The sequence below is a fragment of the Ceratotherium simum genome, chromosome 5 (assembly GCF_057802395.1).
Source record: "Ceratotherium simum simum isolate JZ-2026a chromosome 5, ASM5780239v1, whole genome shotgun sequence".
NCBI classification, from domain to species: Eukaryota; Metazoa; Chordata; class Mammalia; order Perissodactyla; family Rhinocerotidae; genus Ceratotherium; species Ceratotherium simum.
In genome coordinates this window covers 3,506,757-3,528,436 of record NC_141904.1, presented here as the reverse complement: position 1 = coordinate 3,528,436, position 21,680 = coordinate 3,506,757, and the positions used below count along the sequence as shown (strand labels likewise).

Genomic DNA, 21,680 nt, shown 5'->3' with positions numbered 1-21,680 from the left:
TACTAGGTCCTGACGTATCAGACAGAAAATCTCCGGTTCTTTGCATCTCTAAAGAACTTCCAGGTGATCAGCTTTATGGACAGATCTCTTTCAGGCTCAAAGGTTGCAGCAGGCATGAGTCCAATATTTGTACTTGATATTTCCTGCCACCCTGGGCTAAATTTTTGATGCAGATTAATTTTAAATATTTGCCACTTAACCATATGAACAGAGTCACTGTGTAATTCTTTAAAAAAACAGAATGTTTTCTGAGATACTTGTACCGAGCCTTGTGTGCTTCAGTCTATTAAAACGTTCTAGTTGGATGATGATAGAACTTGGACAAGACCCTATATCCCCTATCTTTTGGCCCAAAGCTTGGTGCACCACAACAAACAGGGTTTGTTAACATGGTTAGTAATCCCTATTAATGGCATTAGCCTGGATTTTGATTAAATATCAGATAACTTTTTTTTTTAAACTTCTTACCAAACATTGCAATGAACCAATCACAAAATTTTACTTCATGGTTTCTTCAGAGCTGTCATTTAGGCTCTGACTTATATCTTAGTGATAAAGTTGTTTTGAAATGGGTGATGGCATCCTGGGGTGAAGAAGCACTGTGGGAATTTTTAACTGCATGCTAATAATATAGGCAAGAATTGACAAATTACCACATCTGTCTCAGAGTCTGTGTACCTGCAAAACAAGTTACTACTGAGCTGTGATATTTGGATTGAATATTAGCCTCCAGTTGTTCAGGTAAACATATTGCCTGAAAGGATTCACAGTCTGCGTTTGTTCTGCTACTTATTATTTAGTACTTACGGAAAAATTTTAATCTCGGCACTGTGAAGAGGCTGGAAAAGGGATACTATGGGGTTCAAAGGTCTCTGTTTGGGGCTGTTTTGTGTTTTCTTTGCCTTTCATGTTTATGTATCTGTACCGGGCAACATTGAAGAATGCTGGAAAGTAATGGCCTTGGATGCAGTTACTAAAACTTGCAGTTTTGTGGTAAGATTAACATTTTTTCTCCTACATATTGGGATGCCTTCTTGACTAAAAATCAGTGCCTCTGAACTGTCTATTAAATTACTGTTTTAAACTAATCATGGCTTGTTTGTTTGTTAGGATAAATCAATTACATAAAACTAAGTAAATAAAACTTACTGCATCTGTGCAAAACTTAGTGAGATAGAATTCTTGCTTCCAAGGAGTTTATGTCTAAATGTAAATACTCCGTATATTGTGATATGCATAAAATAAATGGTATTGTTGAAGGGAAAAACTTTGAAGTTTATGTAATAACTTGACTTACATTTGAGTTTTCAGGGACAACCTAGTCCCATAATTATCTTATAGTATACACGTAAACATTATTAATGTTTGTACCTGTTTGATGTTAATGTGGGGCTCTTACTATTTCAATGGCTTCCCCTTGCTCATCTTCAGTTTTTTTTTTTTTTTTTTTTTTGTGAGGAAGATCAGCCCTGTGCTAACATCCGTGCTAATCCTCCTCTTTTTGCTGAGGAAGACCGGCTCTGAGCTAACATTTATTGCCAATCCTCCTCCTTTTTTTCTTCCCCAAAGCCCCAGTAGATAGTTGTATGTCGTAGTTGCACATCCTTCTAGCTGCTGTAGGTGGGATGCGGCCTCAGCATGGCTGGAGAAGCGGTGTGTCGGTGCACGCCCAGGATCCAAACCCGGGTCGCCAGTAGTGGAGCGCGCGCACTTAACCACCTGGCCGGCCCTCATCTTCAGTTTTAAATTGCTGAATTTCAGAGATTGTCTGACTTGGAATATGCAGGATGGATTATGAGTTCAAGCAAAAACAGCTCCTTGGTAAGGGGGAGATACGGTTAGAAACTAACATTTTTGAGCTCTTTGAATGTATAGGCTTTCTATAATATGTACCTCTACTCATCCCCACTATACTCCAATTGTTTTTACCAGTTTATAGAGAAAGAAAAAGAGGCTCCGAAGAGTTCATGCAGCTAGAAAGTGACAACTCCAGAATTTGAAGCCAGGATTTTCCTCATCTCAAAACCATACTCTCTGCCAAACCAGGTGGCTCCCAGGAACGTTCTTTGATGGCAGTAACATTAGGAGGCTGAAAGGAGAAGGCAACAACAGCAGCAGCTGATCAGAGAAGAGACAGCAATCCGTGATATAAGAGGGAGAGGCTGTCCCCTGGTGCTTTGTACAGCAGACAACAGTTCTGTGAAACCACAGCAACTCCTGTCTGTGTCTGCTAAGTCCTGATATTTTCCTCTCTGATCACTTCTAGAGGCTCCCCTTCACCATGATTGTCTCTTTCTCCAATGCTCTTACTCCTTGAATTTACATAAAATGAAAGAATAAGTGGGTAAGCAAATGTCACCTCCACATAGAAAGTGCTGTTACCTTCCTTGATTATTTCATATGTATTTAAAACTCAGATGACTGATATTGATATTATCACCAAAATTATAACATTAGCACAACATCCAACTCTAAAATTCCACTCTTACTTTCCCAGCTACAAGTTATTCTCGCCATTTTCCATCTATAATAAAATTATGCACTTTATGTATTTGATATTGTAAATGGATTGCCCTTTATATCAAAAAATATAATAAGAAAAGCACACACGTAATTACTTTAAAGATTAATCTAGAAAAATTAACAGTCTTTGGTTCTACGGCAAACAATTTTATTCTTGTCAGTACTGAATTTTGTAACTCAAAGTTGTGATGTCAGTAAGAAAAACTGGTTTTTTTAACATATGAAAGGGAAGTGAAATCTAAAGATCTCGGTAAAGTGGCCTTCAGAAACGAATGCATTACTATGCTGTCATGTGTTAAATCAGAAGGTGGAGTTTGGTAGAAGAAAGCATGTCCAATCCTGAAAAATTTCTTTAACTCTTCATTGTACAATTTTTACCTATAGAACGGGGATACTAATAATAAGTACTTTGCAGGATTTCTCTGAGAATTAAAGATCATGTATGCTAGAACAGCACAAAATACTCTCTAAAGTGGTAGCTTTTATCATCTGAAAAATACTTAAGTATCTGCTCAAAATAGAAAATATCTGGGAAACGAGAAACAAGGCAATTTGGCAAAAATCTTTTAAAAGCCAATTCACCAAATGAAGAATTAACCTAATTTACCCATTTACCAAAAACTTGCTTTAAGAGATGCTCTACTTGATTATATTCAATTAGCATGAAAATACATAAGAATTCTTCTTAGTGAAGGATACTTAAATAATAAGACAAGATTCATTGAATCCTTACCTGTGCCAGGCACTCTTCTACGTGTGTTAAAAGTCCAACTCACTTAAACCCTACTACAACCCACCGAGGGATTTGTTATTATCATTACAATTGTCTAGATAAGGAAATTGAAGTCCAGAGAGTAATGTGCTTAAGGGCATGCGGCCAGTAAGTGGTGGTATAAGAGGCTGGTCTAGAAAAATGCGTGCAGAGTTGGCTGTGACATTCACTGGCTGCAACTTAGTTTCTGCATCGTTCCCTATCATTAATGTGTAGGGATCAGATGTTCTTGAAGACCCTGTAACCTTAAACTCTTTGGAATAATTGTAGTATTGTGGTAATAAAAGCTGTTTAATATACTATCGACCGTGTCATTTTTAAAGTTTTCTTTTGAGTAAACCGTTCAGTGACATGTCACAAATGTGCTAGAGAAGCTGGTTAGAAAGACCAAGGACAGCTTTCTTCAATGATGTCACATACGAGATTTTAGGGGTGTGGGTGGGTGGGGGGGCCCAAGGACACAAAATGTATTTGGAGTTAAAAAACAGGATATTTGACTCATTAGCAGCGTGGTCATACATGACTTAAAATTTTAGATTAAATAAAATGAACAATAAAAAAAGGAAAATATGACAGCATGCCTATGAAAAAGAAAAGATGTTATAAGACCTGGAAACTTTTCAAACAAGAATTTACAATCAAGAAATAATTATAATATGCATTAAAAAACTGCCAGTCAATTGACAGCTTCTCAGTGACATTGTTATTAATCTAAAATACAGAATACTTGAGATTTTACAAAGGCAACAAGGATAGGCAATAAGATCTATACAGTATTATTTGGAAATAATTTTTGCAAACTTCTGTTTATTTATTTTGTTTATGTTTTTTTGTTTTCTCCTTATATGCATTTGATGTTATTTAAAGATGAAAATGTTTAATTTTGTTTTGCTCCTACAGGCCACATGTTTTGAAAATATAGGTATTATGAGATATGAAGAGTTTCTATCTATGATATTCAGGCTGGACTATACTCAACTGCTTTCAGATGAATACGACACAGTGACTGATACAGCATTTAGTGACATTCCAGTACGTCTGTACCTGCCAAAGAGAAAGTCAGAAACCCCAAGACAAGCTGTAATCTATATTCACGGTGGTGCTTTTTGTTTTGGAAGTTTCAGTAAGTTCATTATATAAGAAAAAAGTATAACTGGCTGTATGTTTTTGATGTAAGAACTATTTTATATAAATATACATACTTTGTATACATCCGTATATACATACTTATATGTATACTATGTATAAGTATAGCTATAAATATTAGATATCTTTTTTTTTTTTTTTTTGGTGAGGAAGATCAGCCCTGAGCTAACATCCGTGCCAATTTTCCTCTTTTTGCTGAGGAAGACTGGCCCTGAGCTAACATCCGTGCCCATCTTCCTCCACTTTATGTGGAACGCCGCCACAGCACGACCAGACAAGCGGTGCGTCGGTGCCCACTCGGGACCCAAACCCGGGCCACCAGCATCGGAGCAGTGTGCACTTAACTGCTACGCCACAGGGCTGGCCTGATGTTAGATATCTAATAGAGAGATAGACAGAGACATAGATTGGGCAAAAAAATATGGAGATTATGACTTCTGTTTTTGTTTTGTTTTGTGGTAATCATTTTCTTCTTCTCGGCTTTTATATTGAATGAACTTATATCAAATGAAAGTAGGACATGAACAAGTCAATTAGTAAAACTTCTTTTCTTTGGGGTCAGAATATATTCAGGAGCAGAAACATTGAAGCGATGCAAATATTTTAAATGGGATATCAGAAGCATATGCTGTTGGTTGCTACAAGATCAAGTTTGTAGTTACTGATAACAATGATGCTCACAGTGGTAAAGGTTAGAATGCTTGCGAGTCTTGATTCTATTTATTTATTTATTTATTTATTTATTTATTTATTTTTTGTGAGGAAGATCAGCCCTGAGCTAACTTCCATGCTAATCCTCCTCTTTTTGCTGAGGAAGGCCAGCTCTGAGCTAACATCTATTGCCAATCCTCCTCCTTTTTTTTTGTCCCCAAAGCCCCAGTAGATAGTTGTATGTCATAGTTGCACATCCTTCTAGTTGCTGTATGTGGGACGCGGCCTCAGCATGGCAGGGGAAGCCGTGCATCGGGGCGTACCTGGGATCCGAACCTGGGTCGCCAGTAACGGAGGGCGGGCATTTAACCACTAAGCCACAGGGCTGGCCCTAGTCTTGATTCTAAAAGGAAAACACAAACAGAACTAGGCAAGAATGAGCTCTTCCTGGGAAGTCCAGTTTCCTTACTTATCTCAGGTAATGATTCTAAGAGGCATATGTTGCAGATTCAAAACAAAAACATGGACAAATTTACCTTTATGAAAACTCCATCATAGAATGGTGCTGGTATCTGGGGGCCACTGTTCTGTTTAATTCCCATCATAAGATTAAACAAATGACTAGAACTGAGGAAAGATACACAGGTAACTAATGAATTTTTTTTTTTTACATTTTGTCTTTCTCTAAGTCCCATTTGGTTCTAAATAATTTGAGAACCTTATAAAGATATCTGCAATACAGCAAGCTACACTTAACCAGATATTAGCAATGAGGATTAGTCAAAGAGAAAATAAACATGGAAAATTAATGAGGCAAAGACTCAGTTTAATGTACAAAATGCTAAAATGGTTAGGCTGCAATTTTGGCTTTATAGTTTTCTCCTCCCTAGCATATTGGAAAAAACCATAGTCAGTTACAAATTTCACAGTGATTTTGTCAGAAGAAAATGATTTAGGTGACTCAAATAGAGATTACAGACTTTATTCAGTTGAAGAGCCTCAGGGAGCATTTGAAGACCACGTGGCTTCTCAATTGAGGAAGGGTTATGGTTTTTATTATTATTATTATTATTTTTTGTGAGGAAGATCAGCCCTGAGCTAACATCCATGCTAATCCTCCTCTGTTTGCTGAGGAAGACCGGCTCTGAGCTAACATCTATTGCCAATCCTCTTCCTTTTTTTTCCCCCAAAGCCCCAGTAGATAGTTGTATGTCATAGCTGCACATCCTTCTAGTTGCTGTATGTGGGACTCGGCCTCAGCATGGCTGGAGAAGCGGTGCCTCGGTGTGCGCCTGCGCCCAGGATCTGAACCAGGGCCGCCAGTAGCAGAGCACTGCTAAGCCACGGGGCCGGCCCAGGGTTATGGTTTTTATAGGCTGGGAAAAATTGAGTTCAGGCAGCAGCACTCAACTTTAACGAGAATTCGTGGTTGGGGGTCGGTCCTGTGTTCGTGTCCTGTGCTTCGATTGGTTGGTAAAATCGTGAAAACCGTGACAAGAGTATTGCTTTTGCCAGCCTTATGTTTTATTAGCTACTCAACGTTCATAGTGTAGGGAAGGTAGGTAGCGATGTAGTAGAAACAAGGGGCAAATGTAGAGGGCCTGGGGAAACAGGGTCCCTCTGTCATGTTTGTTTTATTCTTTTTACAGTCTACAAGGTAAAAATTACAGAATACAAAACTGGATAATTTCCAACACTGAGATGAGAAATCCAGCTCTTGGGCTTTAGAAAAAGACTTTCTATTCTATGATAAACATCTTCAAACTCTTCTCACAGTCAGCTATTGATTTTTATATCATTCTTATAAGTAGAGGCTGATAGCAAGACTTCAAGACATATAATTAGTAAGAGCAATTCTAGGAGCAGGTAATATGATGCAGTAAAGGTAAAGACTCTCTGGGATGTGATTTAGAGGTGAATTTCAGAGTATCCAGGGAAGTAGGTGTTTTGCATAACCTTCAGGAAGTCCTCATAAAAAGATTGTTTTCATTCTCAAATATTTCGAGTGAACCTGAAAATGTCACACTGTGACCAGGAGGAGAAGAATGGTTGTTTTCTACTGCCAGTAGGTATTAAGCCTTAAGACAGGGGTTCTCAAATTTTCATGCTTCAGAATCAGCTAGATGGCTTCTTAAAAGATTGCTGGGCCCCACCTGCAGAATTTTTGATTCATAAGTCAAGAGTGGGGCCTGAAAATTTGCATTTTGAATTAGTTTCCAGTTACTGCTGCTACTGATCTGGGTTCTACACTACCCTGGACCTCTGCTGGTAACCGGTGCCACCCGTGGGCCTGCTCTGGCTTAGACATCCTGCCCACGGATCTAGTCAGCTCTATCTCTAGTGCCTGTCAAGGACTATTCTGAGTCTGCGTCACTCCAGGCCTCCTAGGCCCTCCCAGTCAGCTAGAGATCAAGATTGGTGTTATTTCGGAGGAAGCAGAGAATATGAGGGATTGTACGCCCTCAAATGTTTGAACCCTTCATCCCTAGCTGAAGCCCTCCAGTCTATGAATTTGTTGTCAATCACGCCCATCTGTAGCTCACATCTTTCTAATAGTCTCAGAGGAAGACGTGTTGCCTCTTTTTGACAAAATTAGTCTTTCTACCTTTGCTTGGTGTCATATATCAGTAAATATTGTGTGCACTCAGACAGTTTGAGATAGAGAATGGGAAACAAAAAACTTAAACTGACTTTTGTTGTAAAATAAGTGAAAAAGAATTGGGAGATAAAAATGAAGACAGGTTTGAAATGTATCATTGAAGGGCTTTAAACATGAGGGTCAGAGGGTTGTTATATCTTGTACACTTTGGTCTTCATCTATGCATTGCCTTTTCTTGCAAATTATCACCTCAATTTTTAATGAAAACATTATTTTTCTACTTAAAGACTAGGTGATTTACTTTTCTATTTTCAAGGCTGCTACACATCCAGTATTGAATTAGCTTTTAATTTGAAGTTTTGCTACTATGCAGGAAGATGCCTTAGAAAAGTTTGGAATTGGATCACAACTCTAGATTTCTCTGAATTTCTAGAATCTTGTAGTAAATAAAGTAATAGCAGATATCACAGATTTGACAAGGTGTTGTGGCCAGGGCACTGGTAAATTGGGGAGAGTACCCGCAGAGAAGTGTGTGTGTGTGTGTGTTTTCCAGGGAGAGACGATGGCTTGTGTGCCAAGCATGCCAGGATGGATATGTACGTCTAAGTCCACACACTGACTTGCCAGAGGCTGTATCAAGATCTACTTCCTTTTCCTTAGACTCTATCTGAAATGCAAAGGTTTTTGGACCATTTCATAATGTGGTGTATTAGAAGAAAATAGAGGTTTTGAGGAACCGTGTTATCGAGTGTTGTAGTTTGGAGAGTCAATGCATCTATTAGTACTTTCTTTCTCCCCTGAGCTCTAAACCAGTTGAAAGATTATACACAGAATTCAAGTAAATGAAAGTCAACACATAACCATTATTTCTAGGAAGGTTTTGGAGAATGCATATTAAGTGTTGTTGATGCATCACCTTGAGTTAGACACAGTACCCATCTGCGGTGGCTGGCCCTGCCGCCGGACCCCTGCCTCCTCCCTGTGAGCCTTGCTGCCTGGAGCAGCAGCGGAGGGCAGAGGCCCAGGCCACAGGGGTCCTTGGAGGATCACTGTGTGCAGACAGCAGATGTCAAGAGAAAATCGGAATGGGCGAGCCTAGTTTTTCCTCCCCAAAACACCAACTAGCCACGTCATCTTATCTCCCCTGGAGAGAGTGGCTGGAGAGACACTCCTGTAGACCCTGTCGTGCTGATTCAGGTCTCTCACCTAGAAACCGGTGGAAAAAAGTTCCTTGTAATACTTACAAATCACGTTTCTTTGCAAGATCATAGCTGTAACATTTCTGTTGTTTTTTAATTACAGGGAGTACTTTGACATTTATTTCTTCATTTCAGAGCAGACAGCTTATGACCTCCTGAATAGATGGACGGCACACACACGTGATGCTGTTGTTGTGGGAGTGGAGTAAGAGAATGATTTTCTTTGGCTACTTGCCAAAGAATGGCTTTTGCCTTCACCAAGTAGACATTTGATTTCCAAATCAAGTCAGCTCTGCCTCAAATACAATTTTTTTAATTAATGTATTTTATTTGTCACCATGGCAATATAGACCATTCCTCAAAGGAGTCCAGTATCTCATTATTCTCCTGTGACTATGGGAATCTCTGAGTGACGGCCCAGAGTGACCGTTTTTGGAAACACTGTTGCTCCAGACACATAAAACTATAAGGCCCTACTTGTGCCCCAAGTAACCTAACTAGACAGGAGGAAATAAATAAATCATTACATGATTGGGATGTTCGGTTGTATTTGGGCTAATAATAAAATGTTTTATTGCAGAATAATTCTTGTTCGGAGTAATGTAGAAGGGATCAGCTGAGAATGTTAAGCCACTCTCAGGGAAAGTGATCTTACATTCTGGATTTTGCTAGAACATACTAGAATGTCTTAGGACAGTTCAGAATTTTCTTACACTAGTATAGACTGGATTTCTGAAGCTGACATCCTCAGGAGGAATTTTTTTTCTTCCACTTCTTCCCTAGTAACAAAAACATACTTAGAGATTTTTAATCCAATATTGCTTAGAAGACATTCTGATGTAGTTTCTTTTTTTTTTTTTTTTTTTTAGGTAGGAAGTTATGGAAGGTTAGAGAAAAAATTAGAATAAAAATTTCATCATCTAAAGAGTGATTGCCATCATTGTCGTTATGGTTACTTACATAACCTAGAAGAACTTCCTGTTTTTAGGGATATTTCTAATTTATAATATTAGGATATTCTCCTTTTTACCTCCATAGCTTGTGAAGTAATCTAAATCTTATCATTTTAAATCCATTTTGCTATAGTGATGTGTTTGTGCTTGGCTTATATAGTCTATCAAATCCTTATGATTTCTGTTGTTCTTTGCCCTAAAAGTCTAAATCAACTGCATTCAAAGTAATAGATACCAACATCTTTTTGTTTAATTTTGTTAATGTTTGTTAATTTTTTTAATGTTTAAGTTACACTTTGTTTAGGATTTTCTCAATACATACAGTTTATAATAAAATTTTAACGATCATCCCACCAATGTTTAATGTTAAGTACAGATCTTGACAAATTTCAGCATTCTGAAGAACAGAAAGAAAAAGCTAGCTCTGAGAATAGATTAAGAGAGGTATTCTCCTGATTTCACTGGTCCACATGTGTAGGGAAAAAGTCCATTTGTAGCCATTGAAAGAATGGTGTGATAGTGTGCCTCACACATGAATTTACCAGAACAAGCAAGCTCCCTAGCGTATTTAGATGTTATTTATCTTTCACAATGTTTATCTAGAATCAACTCCTGAGCATTATCCATCACGAGGCACGTGCATTGCCAGCGTGTAGAATTTTTATCTAAATGACGCTGAAGAAACAGGACACTTGCCTAGAATGTGCTCTCAGGGCCGCTGCCTTCAGAAGTCCACGGTGCTTCTCCAATAATGTTGTAAATGTTGGATCGGGAGTTCCATTGAGAGCACGACGTAAGCTGTGGAGCGTCTCCCATCCACAATGTGCTTGGACTAAAAATGACGCTTTCAGCCTCAGGGAGTTCTCAGCACTCTCCTTACTCCTCACGCGCAATGCTGTCCATGGACCTGAGATAGGAGGTTGACGACCTTTACACCAATTTTCCTTGTTTGACATAACAGGGAGTTAGAGAAAACTCAGGTTTGATTTTGGGAAGATTAAATAACAAAGCCTGGTGTCAAATTATGTCTATTTGGTATTTGAAAGCTACATAAATGGTACCCTAAAAAATTGTCTAAATAAAGTGTTCTGTTTTAAAGCTACAGACTAGCTCCTCAACACCGTTTTCCTGCTCAGTTGGAAGATAGCTTCGCTGCAGTCAAGATTTTCCTTCAGGATACAGTTCCTACAAAATATGGAGTGGATCCCACCCGAATCCGTATTTCAGGAGACAGTTCTGGGGGCACTTTAGCAGCAGCAGTGACTCAACAGGTACATTATATTTGTCTTTATGCTGGAAGTAGAGGTCGAAGATCATTTTTTTTCTCATACAGATACCTGGTTCTTCCAGAGCCATTTGTTGAGAAGACCATCCTTTCTCATTGGGTTACAGTGATGCTTGAATCTAGAATCAACTGACCATAATCTGATGACCTCTTTCTGAATTGTCTCTTCTGTTCCATTGGTCTACATTGTCTGTCCTTATCCCAGTACTACGCTGACCATAGTTTTGCTCTTTTTTCTAAATTGTTTCTAGTACTCCGTATCTTTTCCATTAAAATGTTGGGCTGTCTTGTCAATTTACAAAAAGGAAAGGCTAATTGGATTTTCATTGGGATTGTACTGCACTGAATCTATAGTTTTGGGGAGAACTGACCTCTTAATGATATTGGGACTTCTAATAATGCACATGGTATATCTCAAATTTTATTTAGGTCCTCTTCAATTTCCTCAGTAATATTTTACTGTTTTCAGTGTAGAAGTGATGCAAATCTTCTCTCAAGTTTATTCCTGAGTTGTTTTGGAAAATTTCATTTAAAATAATATTTACAAATGTTTATTGACAGTACTTAGAAATACATTTGATTTTTACATTGGCCTCTTACAATCATATCCTTGAAAGATTCACTTATAAATTCTGGTAGGTTTTTTTCTTTTTACTTTTCCTATGATTTTCTTCACAAACAATCATATCTGCTGTAACTAGAGACAGTTTAAATTCTTCCTTTCCAATCTGTATGCTTTTCTTTCCTTATTAGTGCACTGGCCAGGGCCCCCAGTACAATATTGGATATAATTGTCTTGCTCAGCATCTTAGGAGAAAATTGTTCCATGTTTCACCAATAAACATAACATTAACTGAAGGCTCTGCATATTTGGCTCTTGTCATATAAAGGAAGTTCCTTCTATTCCGAGCTTGTGCATATTTTTGCATAAATGGGTATTGAATCTGCTAAACATTTTTAAGGCATCTATTGAGATGACCGTGTGACTTTTCTCCTGTATTCTTTTGATGTGGTATATTACGTCAATTGACTTTCAGATCTGAAATTATGCTTGCATTCCAGGCATGAGCCTCACTTGGTCATGATGAATTAAAATTTTTATATATTGCTGCTTTCCATTTGCTAAAATTAAAGATTGTGTGATTTTTGAGGGATTGATTTATATTTTTTTAAAGTTCTTTGCCAGGTTTTGGTATAAGGGTTGTACTGGCCTCATTAAATCATTTAGGAAGCATTCCAACTCCTCTTTTTAAAAAAAAATCTTTCCTTTTAAGTATGAAAATACAATACTCAGGGTCAGAGCACTTAGAAGAAGATCAGACACACACAGACATTTACATACATATACACAGACATATGCATATATCCACACACACATATTTATGTTTTTATATATACCTATACACATGCAGATATGTATATATGTTTATATATACACACAAAAGCACTTATGTACAAGTACATGTACATATGCCTTTATGTGTGTACTGATCTGTAAGGCCACAGACACATGCAAAGCCCTGTGTGGAGCCAGAGTGGCAGTGGTGGCAAAGCTTCACCTTTGGCTCTGCACTCTCTGCCTCCCTTCAACCCAAGATGGTCCACCTTAATCCCCTTGCTGTTTAGAGTTCTATATTCATTTTCTCAGGGGAAAAAAATAAAGTAGAATGTCATTGCAAAAAAGAAAGTTTGCAAACCATTATTGATTCCTGATGCTCTTTCAACCTGAACTAGTTTGCTGGTGTATTTGAAATAATACGTCTCTTCTTTGAAGGATCTTGCTGGGGTGGAGTGGGGAGAGTGATGGGGAATGAAAATCGGAGACTGTCCTGCTTTGAGGTTATTATACTAATTGCTCCGCCAGGTCATAGGGCAATCTGACCTGGAATTTTATCTAAAACTGGTTTTGTGGATGTAGAGATTCTGAAAACTGTCCAACAATTTCCGAATAATAATCAAGCAACACCTTGCCACACCTATGATCTCTGCTTGTGCAATTTAATATTTGCTTGGCTTTGTAGGTGAAGAAAGCTTTTGAAATGATGATTAGATGTAGCCATAGAAATTTATTAAGATGTGAAGACTGGACTTATAGCTTTCCAGCAGGGCAATCCTGAATATTAACACAGCCACCAAAACCAGATGCAATTCTCAATAAAATGTGTAGGGGCAATACAAATTGTTCTCTTGAAGTGAATTAAAATTTGACATTATTCTATTCTTTGAATTACTTAATTATACAAGAATAGAATATCTATTTAACTCGCAGATCTTTCTGTTCGAAGATATTGTTACAGCTGAAAGTATGGCATCTGAACTCAGTAAGCTTACATGACATAAAAAGATGATTTCCTTTGCTCTTTCTTATTATTTTTATGATCCTATTTTAAATTACTTGTTCTTCATGTTCTGCCAAACTTTCTACCTGAGTTATATTTTCATCAAAAAGTTTTATTCCCTGCACTTGGTTTATGCTTGATTGCATAAACCAGAATCAACTTTTACTTTGTAATTATGACAAACCTGTTTTTTTTCAATGTCTCATGACCGTGTGATCAATAATATGTTATAGATTTATAGCTTGAAGAACTGAGTTTCAGTATGAATACACACTGAGAGATCAATATTGTTGTGGACTCTGAGAAGACTTCAAGTGGATACATTAGATCTGTTTTTCCTATATGGACACCAAAAAATGACTCATTGTTTCATATAGAACTCACAATATAAGAGGATATTCTCATGGATTAGGAGGACAAATAGATCCATAATTTTCTTTTGCGGACTTAGTCCATTTTTAAATTATATCTCCATTATTAAAAGGGTATGAAAATCTTTCACCTACAATTCAGAGATCTTCTGGCAACATCACATAATGTGTTCTAAAATCACTAATGTTGCTTGCCGGTCAGAATGATCCGGATGGTGACTACAGTAAAGGAGACTTTTCTGGACATAGTTTCTTAATCTTTAATCAAGAAGAACAAATATTTTTAATTTAATCATAGCATTTAAATCCAATTTCATGGCCATTTCATCCAATTTTATTTTAAAGTAATCTCTGCATTGCTTTTATTTGTTTAGGGTCATAACTATCTTCTTAATTTTAGAAAATAATGTGAACTGATTTTATACTTTGAAGTAATTATTAAGTCCCACTTTCCTTAATTTTTAAAAACTATGGAAGTATTACAGTATAGGTAATTTATAAAGGAATCTGTGATATAAGCTATCTGCATTTACTATAGTTTATAGTTTTGGCCTTTCTGAATATACCATTCCTACTAATTCGGATCATTTGTCATAAAGTGGTAATGTTGACTTGTGATCTGATTTACAACAATATTTCTATGGCATCTCTTTGCTATATTTCTATGGCCACATGTGAGCTTCCATGTTAGACACTTTAAAGATATTTTTAAAATTTTCTTTACAAAACAGTAATACTAGTAAATATTAATCAGAAACTATAATTAATGATGATGCTTTAAAGAGACTTGGCTGACACTCAGCTCCCCTGCACATGGTGGCGTGCATAGTAGTATGTATGCTAGTTTCAGCCATTTTTGTTGTTTCTCTCTATGTAATCACAGCATTTCAGTGTTATACAGACTACCTGAAATCCACTGAAAGCAGAAATATCTGTCCTTGGTGATTTTGAAACTTGCATCACCACTGCTCTGGAATCTTCTGTCCATCTGTACTAACCAAATCAAGATGAATTGCAGAAGCCACTGTGTAGTCCCAGGTTGGTCTCTGTCACCATTTATTAGATCTTGAACTGAGTAACCCTCTCATAAGACTGAGAGATTCCTCACATCTTCTATTATGGGTCAATCAGGAAAAGATTTCTCTCCCTATATTCGGCAAGTGGGACACGTGTCCAGGGAAAGGAACTTGTTTTGGGAGGTACACCCTCATCTTGGGGAAAAGCATATCTCAATAAGACTGCCAGATTAAATAAAAGATTGGCTAACTTCCGCAGGTCTGTAGAACTAAAACACCCTTATCAAGAATGCAAGTTAAGCCTGCAGTGTATAGGACTTTGAAATGATTACCTTTTAACATTTGAAAGCTGTTCCTGATACACTGGGACAGCAAAGTTGGCTTACCCTGAAGTGACAGACGGAGGTCAATTTGGTAGATGAGAAAGTTGATTTGCTCCAGCCTAACATCGGAAATTCAACCGTCATAATTTTGTTTTTTTCAGGGTTGGGTTAATTGTTTTCTTCCTCATTGGGGAATAGTAGTTCACAATTATGTAATTAATTTGCCACTAACTTACATGCTTCCCTTTTGATGTGAACTCCTCAGAGATGAAGGAGCTATATCTGTTTTAATGCTATAGAATTTTAGATTCCAGTTGGTCCATGATTATGTTGAGCATGCTTTTGAGGAGGCATTATTTTCCTTAAGTAGCCAGTTTTTTTACACAGAAGTTTAAAGGTCAGAGACATTCATGTTTGGCAGATAAAGAGTAATATTTTAAGAATTTCTCTCTAGCTTTCTGTCTCTCTCTCTCTTTCCCTGGTCTCCCTCTCTCCTCCAAGAGACCTCCAACTTGAGCTAGTTTTGACTCACAAGTTTAATTTTAAGTCTATTGTGTATGAGGTGAAATATATTTTCTTAAAGAGATAATGACCAGTTGGCCACCAGATATGCACTTCTTTTAAATCCTGTATTATTTCCAAAACCAACAGACAAATCAACCAACCAACCATCAAACAAAATTCCTCTGCATAGGTTTACATGTTCACTGTCTTCTCTGTTCCTTTCACAATCTAAAATCATCTGCCACCTCTGCTGGATTTCTGCCCCCCACCTCCCACCTTCTCAGCGATCTTTCTCTCAATGTTATTTCCTCTCTTTCCGCTTTCTTCAAAACCTCTCAATTTATTTGCTCTTTTACCTCAGCGTGTAATCATATCTAGGCTTTCTCATCTTAAAATCAAAACAAAAAAGAAAGACAAAGCTAGCAAGCCTCTCTTAACCCTTTATCCAATCTTCTGTCCTGTCACTAGTCTATCTGCTTGGATCCAACTTCAATGAAAAGAAAATTATGCTCTTTTTCTACTTAGTCAGAATGAGCACCCTCCTCCCCTCATCACTGTGTTCTGCCCTGGCCATGCCTTTCCACTTGCTATGGCAGTTTGTTGATGATCTCTTTTCTTCTAAGTCCAAGGGTATTTTTTATTGTTGTTCTTTTCTATAACTTCTTTTCCTCATTTAAAACTCTTGCCGAATTTTGTCTTAGAAAGCTCTTTCTTCCCGCGAAGTCTAACAGCACTCTCTCTTTGTTCTCCTCTTCCAGCTTTGTGTGAGCCAAGCTCCTTCCCTGTACACTCCTTTAAATCTGGTATTTCCTGGGCTCATCCTGTGCTCATTCTGTCTTTTATCCCACTCTCTGCCTGGTCTCACGGCCTCAGCTCTGATTCATCTGCTGAAGGCTCTCGAATCTGTGTCTTCCACTGACACCACTGTCATTGGCTCAAGACCCAGATATCCAAATGGATTTCTCCACCTGCATGTTCCCTAAGCTCCAGAAACATCTCCAGGCAAACCTCTTCTACATTGCGTCTACATTAGCTGAAGCAGTTTATACACAGTTACAGTAGAGTGAGTATCCTACTATTCATTGTGGGTGCATATCCCCACCTAGACTCTGAGCGTTCTGGAATCCGGGACAATAATTTATTTTTAGTCTTTATATTTCCAAACCCTGATATCATGCCTGTACTCCTCCTGTCTTCTTCCTCCCAGGGTTGACCTCTGCCTCTCTTCAGCATGTTTTATCTGATTAGCTACTTTCTTTAACCTGTCCCATTGTGTAACAGAACACAATCTCACAGATTATCCTTAATGTGTCTTGGTGGAAAAATTTAGAGGTTACATAAAGACACTCCCCTGCACACCACTGGAGCCAGCAGCAACTGATTATTCACATTTGGAATCAGGTTGGTTTTGCTGTTTGCCTGAGAGGAATGTGGGTGTATTCATTTTGTCCCCTCTCTGTTTATGACTTAGTCACTGTTTGTTTCTGGATGACAATATTATCAGTCGCAATGGCCTATAACTTGAAAAACCAATTAGAGATTCAAATTGGGTAGTTTAATAAGGAAGGACAGAGTGAATAATTCATATGGGAGAATTTTACTTTAAATGTCATAAATTTAGGATTAACGGTGTTTAAGTATAAATGGAAAGTTCCAATGCATCATATCCATTGTGTTCTCTCTGAAATAATGTTAATTACTGAAAAAGATTAAGAATAAGGATGGGTTTGTTGAATATCTTTCATAACCTTTTAATTACTGAGTTACCCAAAGGTCTTTCTTAGACTGAAAAAGTAATAAAAATTTAAATGGACAATTTAAGTAAAGCTTGTGGTTTCTAAACCTCAAGGATATTACCGCGAGCAGGATGTGTTCCCTCAACTTTGTTGACTTTGTACTTTCACTCTTGTTCATTTTACAGTAATAACATCCTGAGATGAATGCTGTATATATGTTTTGCTCTCAGGTACATATGAGTTGCCCACAGAATGAGGACTACAAATCCGTTCATGTGAGATTCAGGTCCATTTTATTGGGAGGTCCATTTGCGGCTTTTGCAGTACTAATGTTGATGGTTCAATTGTAACGTTTATTTAGACCTGTGCTCTCTCATTAGCTGTTGTCTTTGAGTCTGTGTGAGTCTGGAAGAGAAGAACTAAGCTACAGATGGTTCAATAATTCAGCGTTACTGTTGGGACTACTTGTTCTCTATAGCGGTTACTGCTTCTTATACCCTATGACTTCTGGTTCCAAGGGCAGCGTCCTACAAAAACTATAAACTGAACAGCAGTATTCATTCATTTCATTTTCCATCATTTTTTCACACCCTATTGAACATTTTACAGCGGCAGCAGGGTTTTCATTGTCCAGATGCCATTGTCTCAGCTGCCACTCTCTAGCTGAGTCACTTGCCCCTTGGAGACGATTTCGAGGTTCTTCTTGCATCTGCAGGGGCATAGGGGAGACCTCAGGACGCCTTTCACCTCTGGAGAGCAGACAGGGCTCCTGGTCAGACATGCCTCATTTTCTCCTTGCACGTCAAACGTTGTGAAGATCAACAAGGTTTTTTCATGATTTTACTCTTTTTTTCCCCAAACACTTCACTATTCTTTCAGAAGGTAACTTACTGATCAATTGGCTTTCTTTTTTTCTTGTCTTGTATACTTTTGCTTGTGGATAATGTTTCTCAAAATTGACAGTAAGATGTTGGGAACTTTTGATTAATAGCTAAATAATCTTACGTTAAACTTAAAAAAAATTAAAAATTATTATTATTTTTAAGTTTTTAAATTTTAAAATAAAATATTATTTTAATAGTTATATTTATTTATTCCATTTACTTTGGTTACTTTCAGTCAAGAATTTTTACAAACCTATATATACTGTCAATTTCCCCCAGGAATATCATATTTAGGTTATTTCCATTGGGGATTTTTGACACAAACATCACTATATGTATTTATCTTCCTCTCTCCCTTTCTTTTTTTCCCTGTTGCCCACTGTACCGAACTCATTTTATGCACCACCTCAACTGATGATCAGGCACCGATTGGCTAAAGCAGATTTTACCGTAGTTAGTGCTGTCACTGTGGCCATGGAGCCAGGTTGCTGCTACTTCCGTCACTACATCAGCTGGAGGAGTTCACTGTGGCTGCTCCATCCAGTCCCTCAAGTTGCTCTTGGGAGCAGCCCCATAGTGCCTCATTTTCTGCTATACGCCTTTTTTTTAAAAAAAAAATTTTATTGAGACGTAATTGACATTTAACATTATGTTAGTTCCAGGTGTACAACATAGTGACTTGATATGTGTGTATTGTGAAATGATCACCACAATAAGTCTAGTCAACATCTATCTCCACACGCAATCATAAGTTTTTTTCTTATCATGAGAACTTTTAAGATTTACTCTCTTAGCAACTTTCAAATACACAACACAGTATTACTAGCTATAGTCACCATGCTGTACTTGATATGCATAGAATTTATTTATTTTATAACTGGAAGTCTGTATCTCTCTCTCTTTTTCACACACATAACCGAAATTTTTAAAACTTGACTGTTGAAACGAGCTTGACATTTTTTGATGCCATTGAAAGACATTATCAATATTGTAAAAATAATTTTAATCTCCATCAACTTATGTAGGTTTGTTTATCTCAAGATTGCTTAAATTATTAAAATTAAATATCCTCCTCCTGGTATTTTGGAATTCTTTGTCTCACAGGCTATCATCATGTTTTGTCAGGTGCAGAATGATCTTGAAATAAAGCATAAAATCAAGATACAAGCTTGACTTTACCCGACCTTACAGGTAATTGATTCTTATTTGCCTTCTCACCGAGAAAATGAGCATGGTATAATTCTGACCAGGAACGTAGCCGTGAAACTCGTGAGTTTATATCTCACCAAGGATGAAACATTTCCCCAGGCAATGATAAGAAACCAATATATGCCTCTGGAATCAAGACATCTCTTCAAGTTTGTCAACTGGAGTAATCTCTTGCCCGAGAAGTATAGAAAGGACCACGTTTATATGGAACCAGTTCTTGGAAAGTCTAGTTATTCACTTCCGGCACTTATGGATCTCAGGGCATCACCCTTGCTGGCCAATGACTCCCAGTTACAGAATTTGCCGTCGACCTATATTCTTACCTGTCAGTATGATCTCGTGAGAGATGATGGACTTATGTAGGTTTCAAGACTTCAAAATGCTGGAGTTCAAGTTGCTCATGACCATATTGAGGATGGAATCCACGGAGCTTTATCATTCATGACATCACCACTGTATTTATGTCTAGGTCTCAGGATAAAAGATTGGTATATTGGTTGGCTGGGTAAGAATTTATAAATATATTTTATATAAAATATATATGGCCATCACTTAATGGGTTGTAATTTGTGATATCTGCAATTGTAGTGCAAAGAACAATGTCACTTGTGTTGTCTAAATCGATATTTGAATCAGTTATAACAGTTAGTGTTTGTCCTTGAACTAGTTATTAGTTCCTCTGACTCACAGAACCTGCATGTGTAAAATGTATGTAATCCTTATTTTTCCTTTACTTATAGTTTATTATGATTATGTTGGTCCTAATAGGGACCCACACTTATTAAACTTGACAGATAAGAATAATTACTGGCAAGTCAGCAAAGATAGTTTCCCGACAGGCACAGAAGTTGTAGTAGTGAGTGGAGACAAAAAACTAAGAAACAACTTCCAAGGTGATTATGTTAGTTTCCTGTGGCTGTTGTAACAAATCACCACAAATTTGGTAGCTTAAAACAAGGGAAATTTATTCTCTCAGAGCTCTGGGGGCCTGGCATCCAAAAGTAGTATCACTGAGCCAAAATCAAGGTGCTGGCAAGAGCCACCTCCCTCTGGAGGCTCGAGATGGAGCTCCTCGCCTCTCTCATCTGCTGGTTGCCATTTTCCTCTGTAGCCAGACCAGTGTAATCTCGAAGGCCAGCATTTTCAAATTCTTCTCTTCTCCATCTTCACACGACCTTCTCCTCTGCCTCGGTCTCAGAGAGATACATGTGTTTGCATTTAGGGTCCATCCAAATAATCCAAGAGAATCCCCCATCTCAAGATCCCTAATTTAATTATATTTACAAATACCCGCCTTTCTTCCCATATAAGGTAACATTTACAGTGATTGGAATTTCGTATCTTTTGAGAGGCCATTTTTTTTTTCACATTTTCAGTCAAATTTTATTTTTTTAAAAAGGCAACAGCTCAACATTATAATCATTATAATTCAATCTAATCCAAATATGCCTGAACAATGTAGCCGATCTAAGTATGGAGTGAGAAAAGTTTTCCAAAAAACCGTCAAATACATTATCTCAAAATACTCAAATAATAAATCACTTCTGCAAGCGTTTTGTTGAGTGGAATGATAAACTAAAAACAAAGATTTATTGGTGTAAAAACAAATCTGTAGCTTGTAGGATGAATCTTGTGTAGTAAGCATAGTCAGTGGAATCAAGTTAAGAAGTTAAAAATGTAGCAAGAAATGTGTGTGTGTGTGTGTGTGTGTGTGTGTGTGTGTGTGTGTAGGGGAATTTACAAGCCAGTTGACCCAAGAGCAACCGAGATATTGAACTTGTTCAGTTGAGACCACACATTACGTCAAATCTCCTATTTTCAGAAGGCAATTAAAAATGACAATTTCAACAGTCCACAAACCACGTAATTTTTTTTTTTTTTTTTGTGAGGAACATGAGCCCTGAGCTAACATCTGTATCCAATCCTCCTCTTTTTGCTGGGGAAGACTGGCCCTGGGCTGACATCCATGCCCATCTTCCTCTACTTTATATGGGACACCACCATAGCATGTCTTGACAAGCAGTGTGTCCCTGCACCCCTGGGATCCGAACCTGTAAACCCTCTGGCTGCTTCAGCGGAGCGAACGCACTTAGGCGCTGTGCCACTGGGCTGGCTCCTCGTGTAATTTTTTTAAATGTAGAAAGAAGTTAACCATGTGCAAAAAGCCATT

The 21,680-nt window shown here is 37.7% G+C and overlaps 1 protein-coding gene across 1 annotated transcript; it reads left to right on the top strand.

Annotated features, from left to right (window-relative positions):
- The first annotated feature begins 855 nt into the window (after positions 1–855).
- AADACL2 (arylacetamide deacetylase like 2) lies at positions 856–20,029 on the top strand. Its single transcript, XM_004419240.3, is given in 5 exon segments — positions 856–993; positions 4,196–4,418; positions 9,026–9,095; positions 10,943–11,114; positions 19,427–20,029. Coding segments are annotated over 5 exon segments (1,206 nt in total).
- The last annotated feature ends 1,651 nt before the right edge of the window (positions 20,030–21,680 follow it).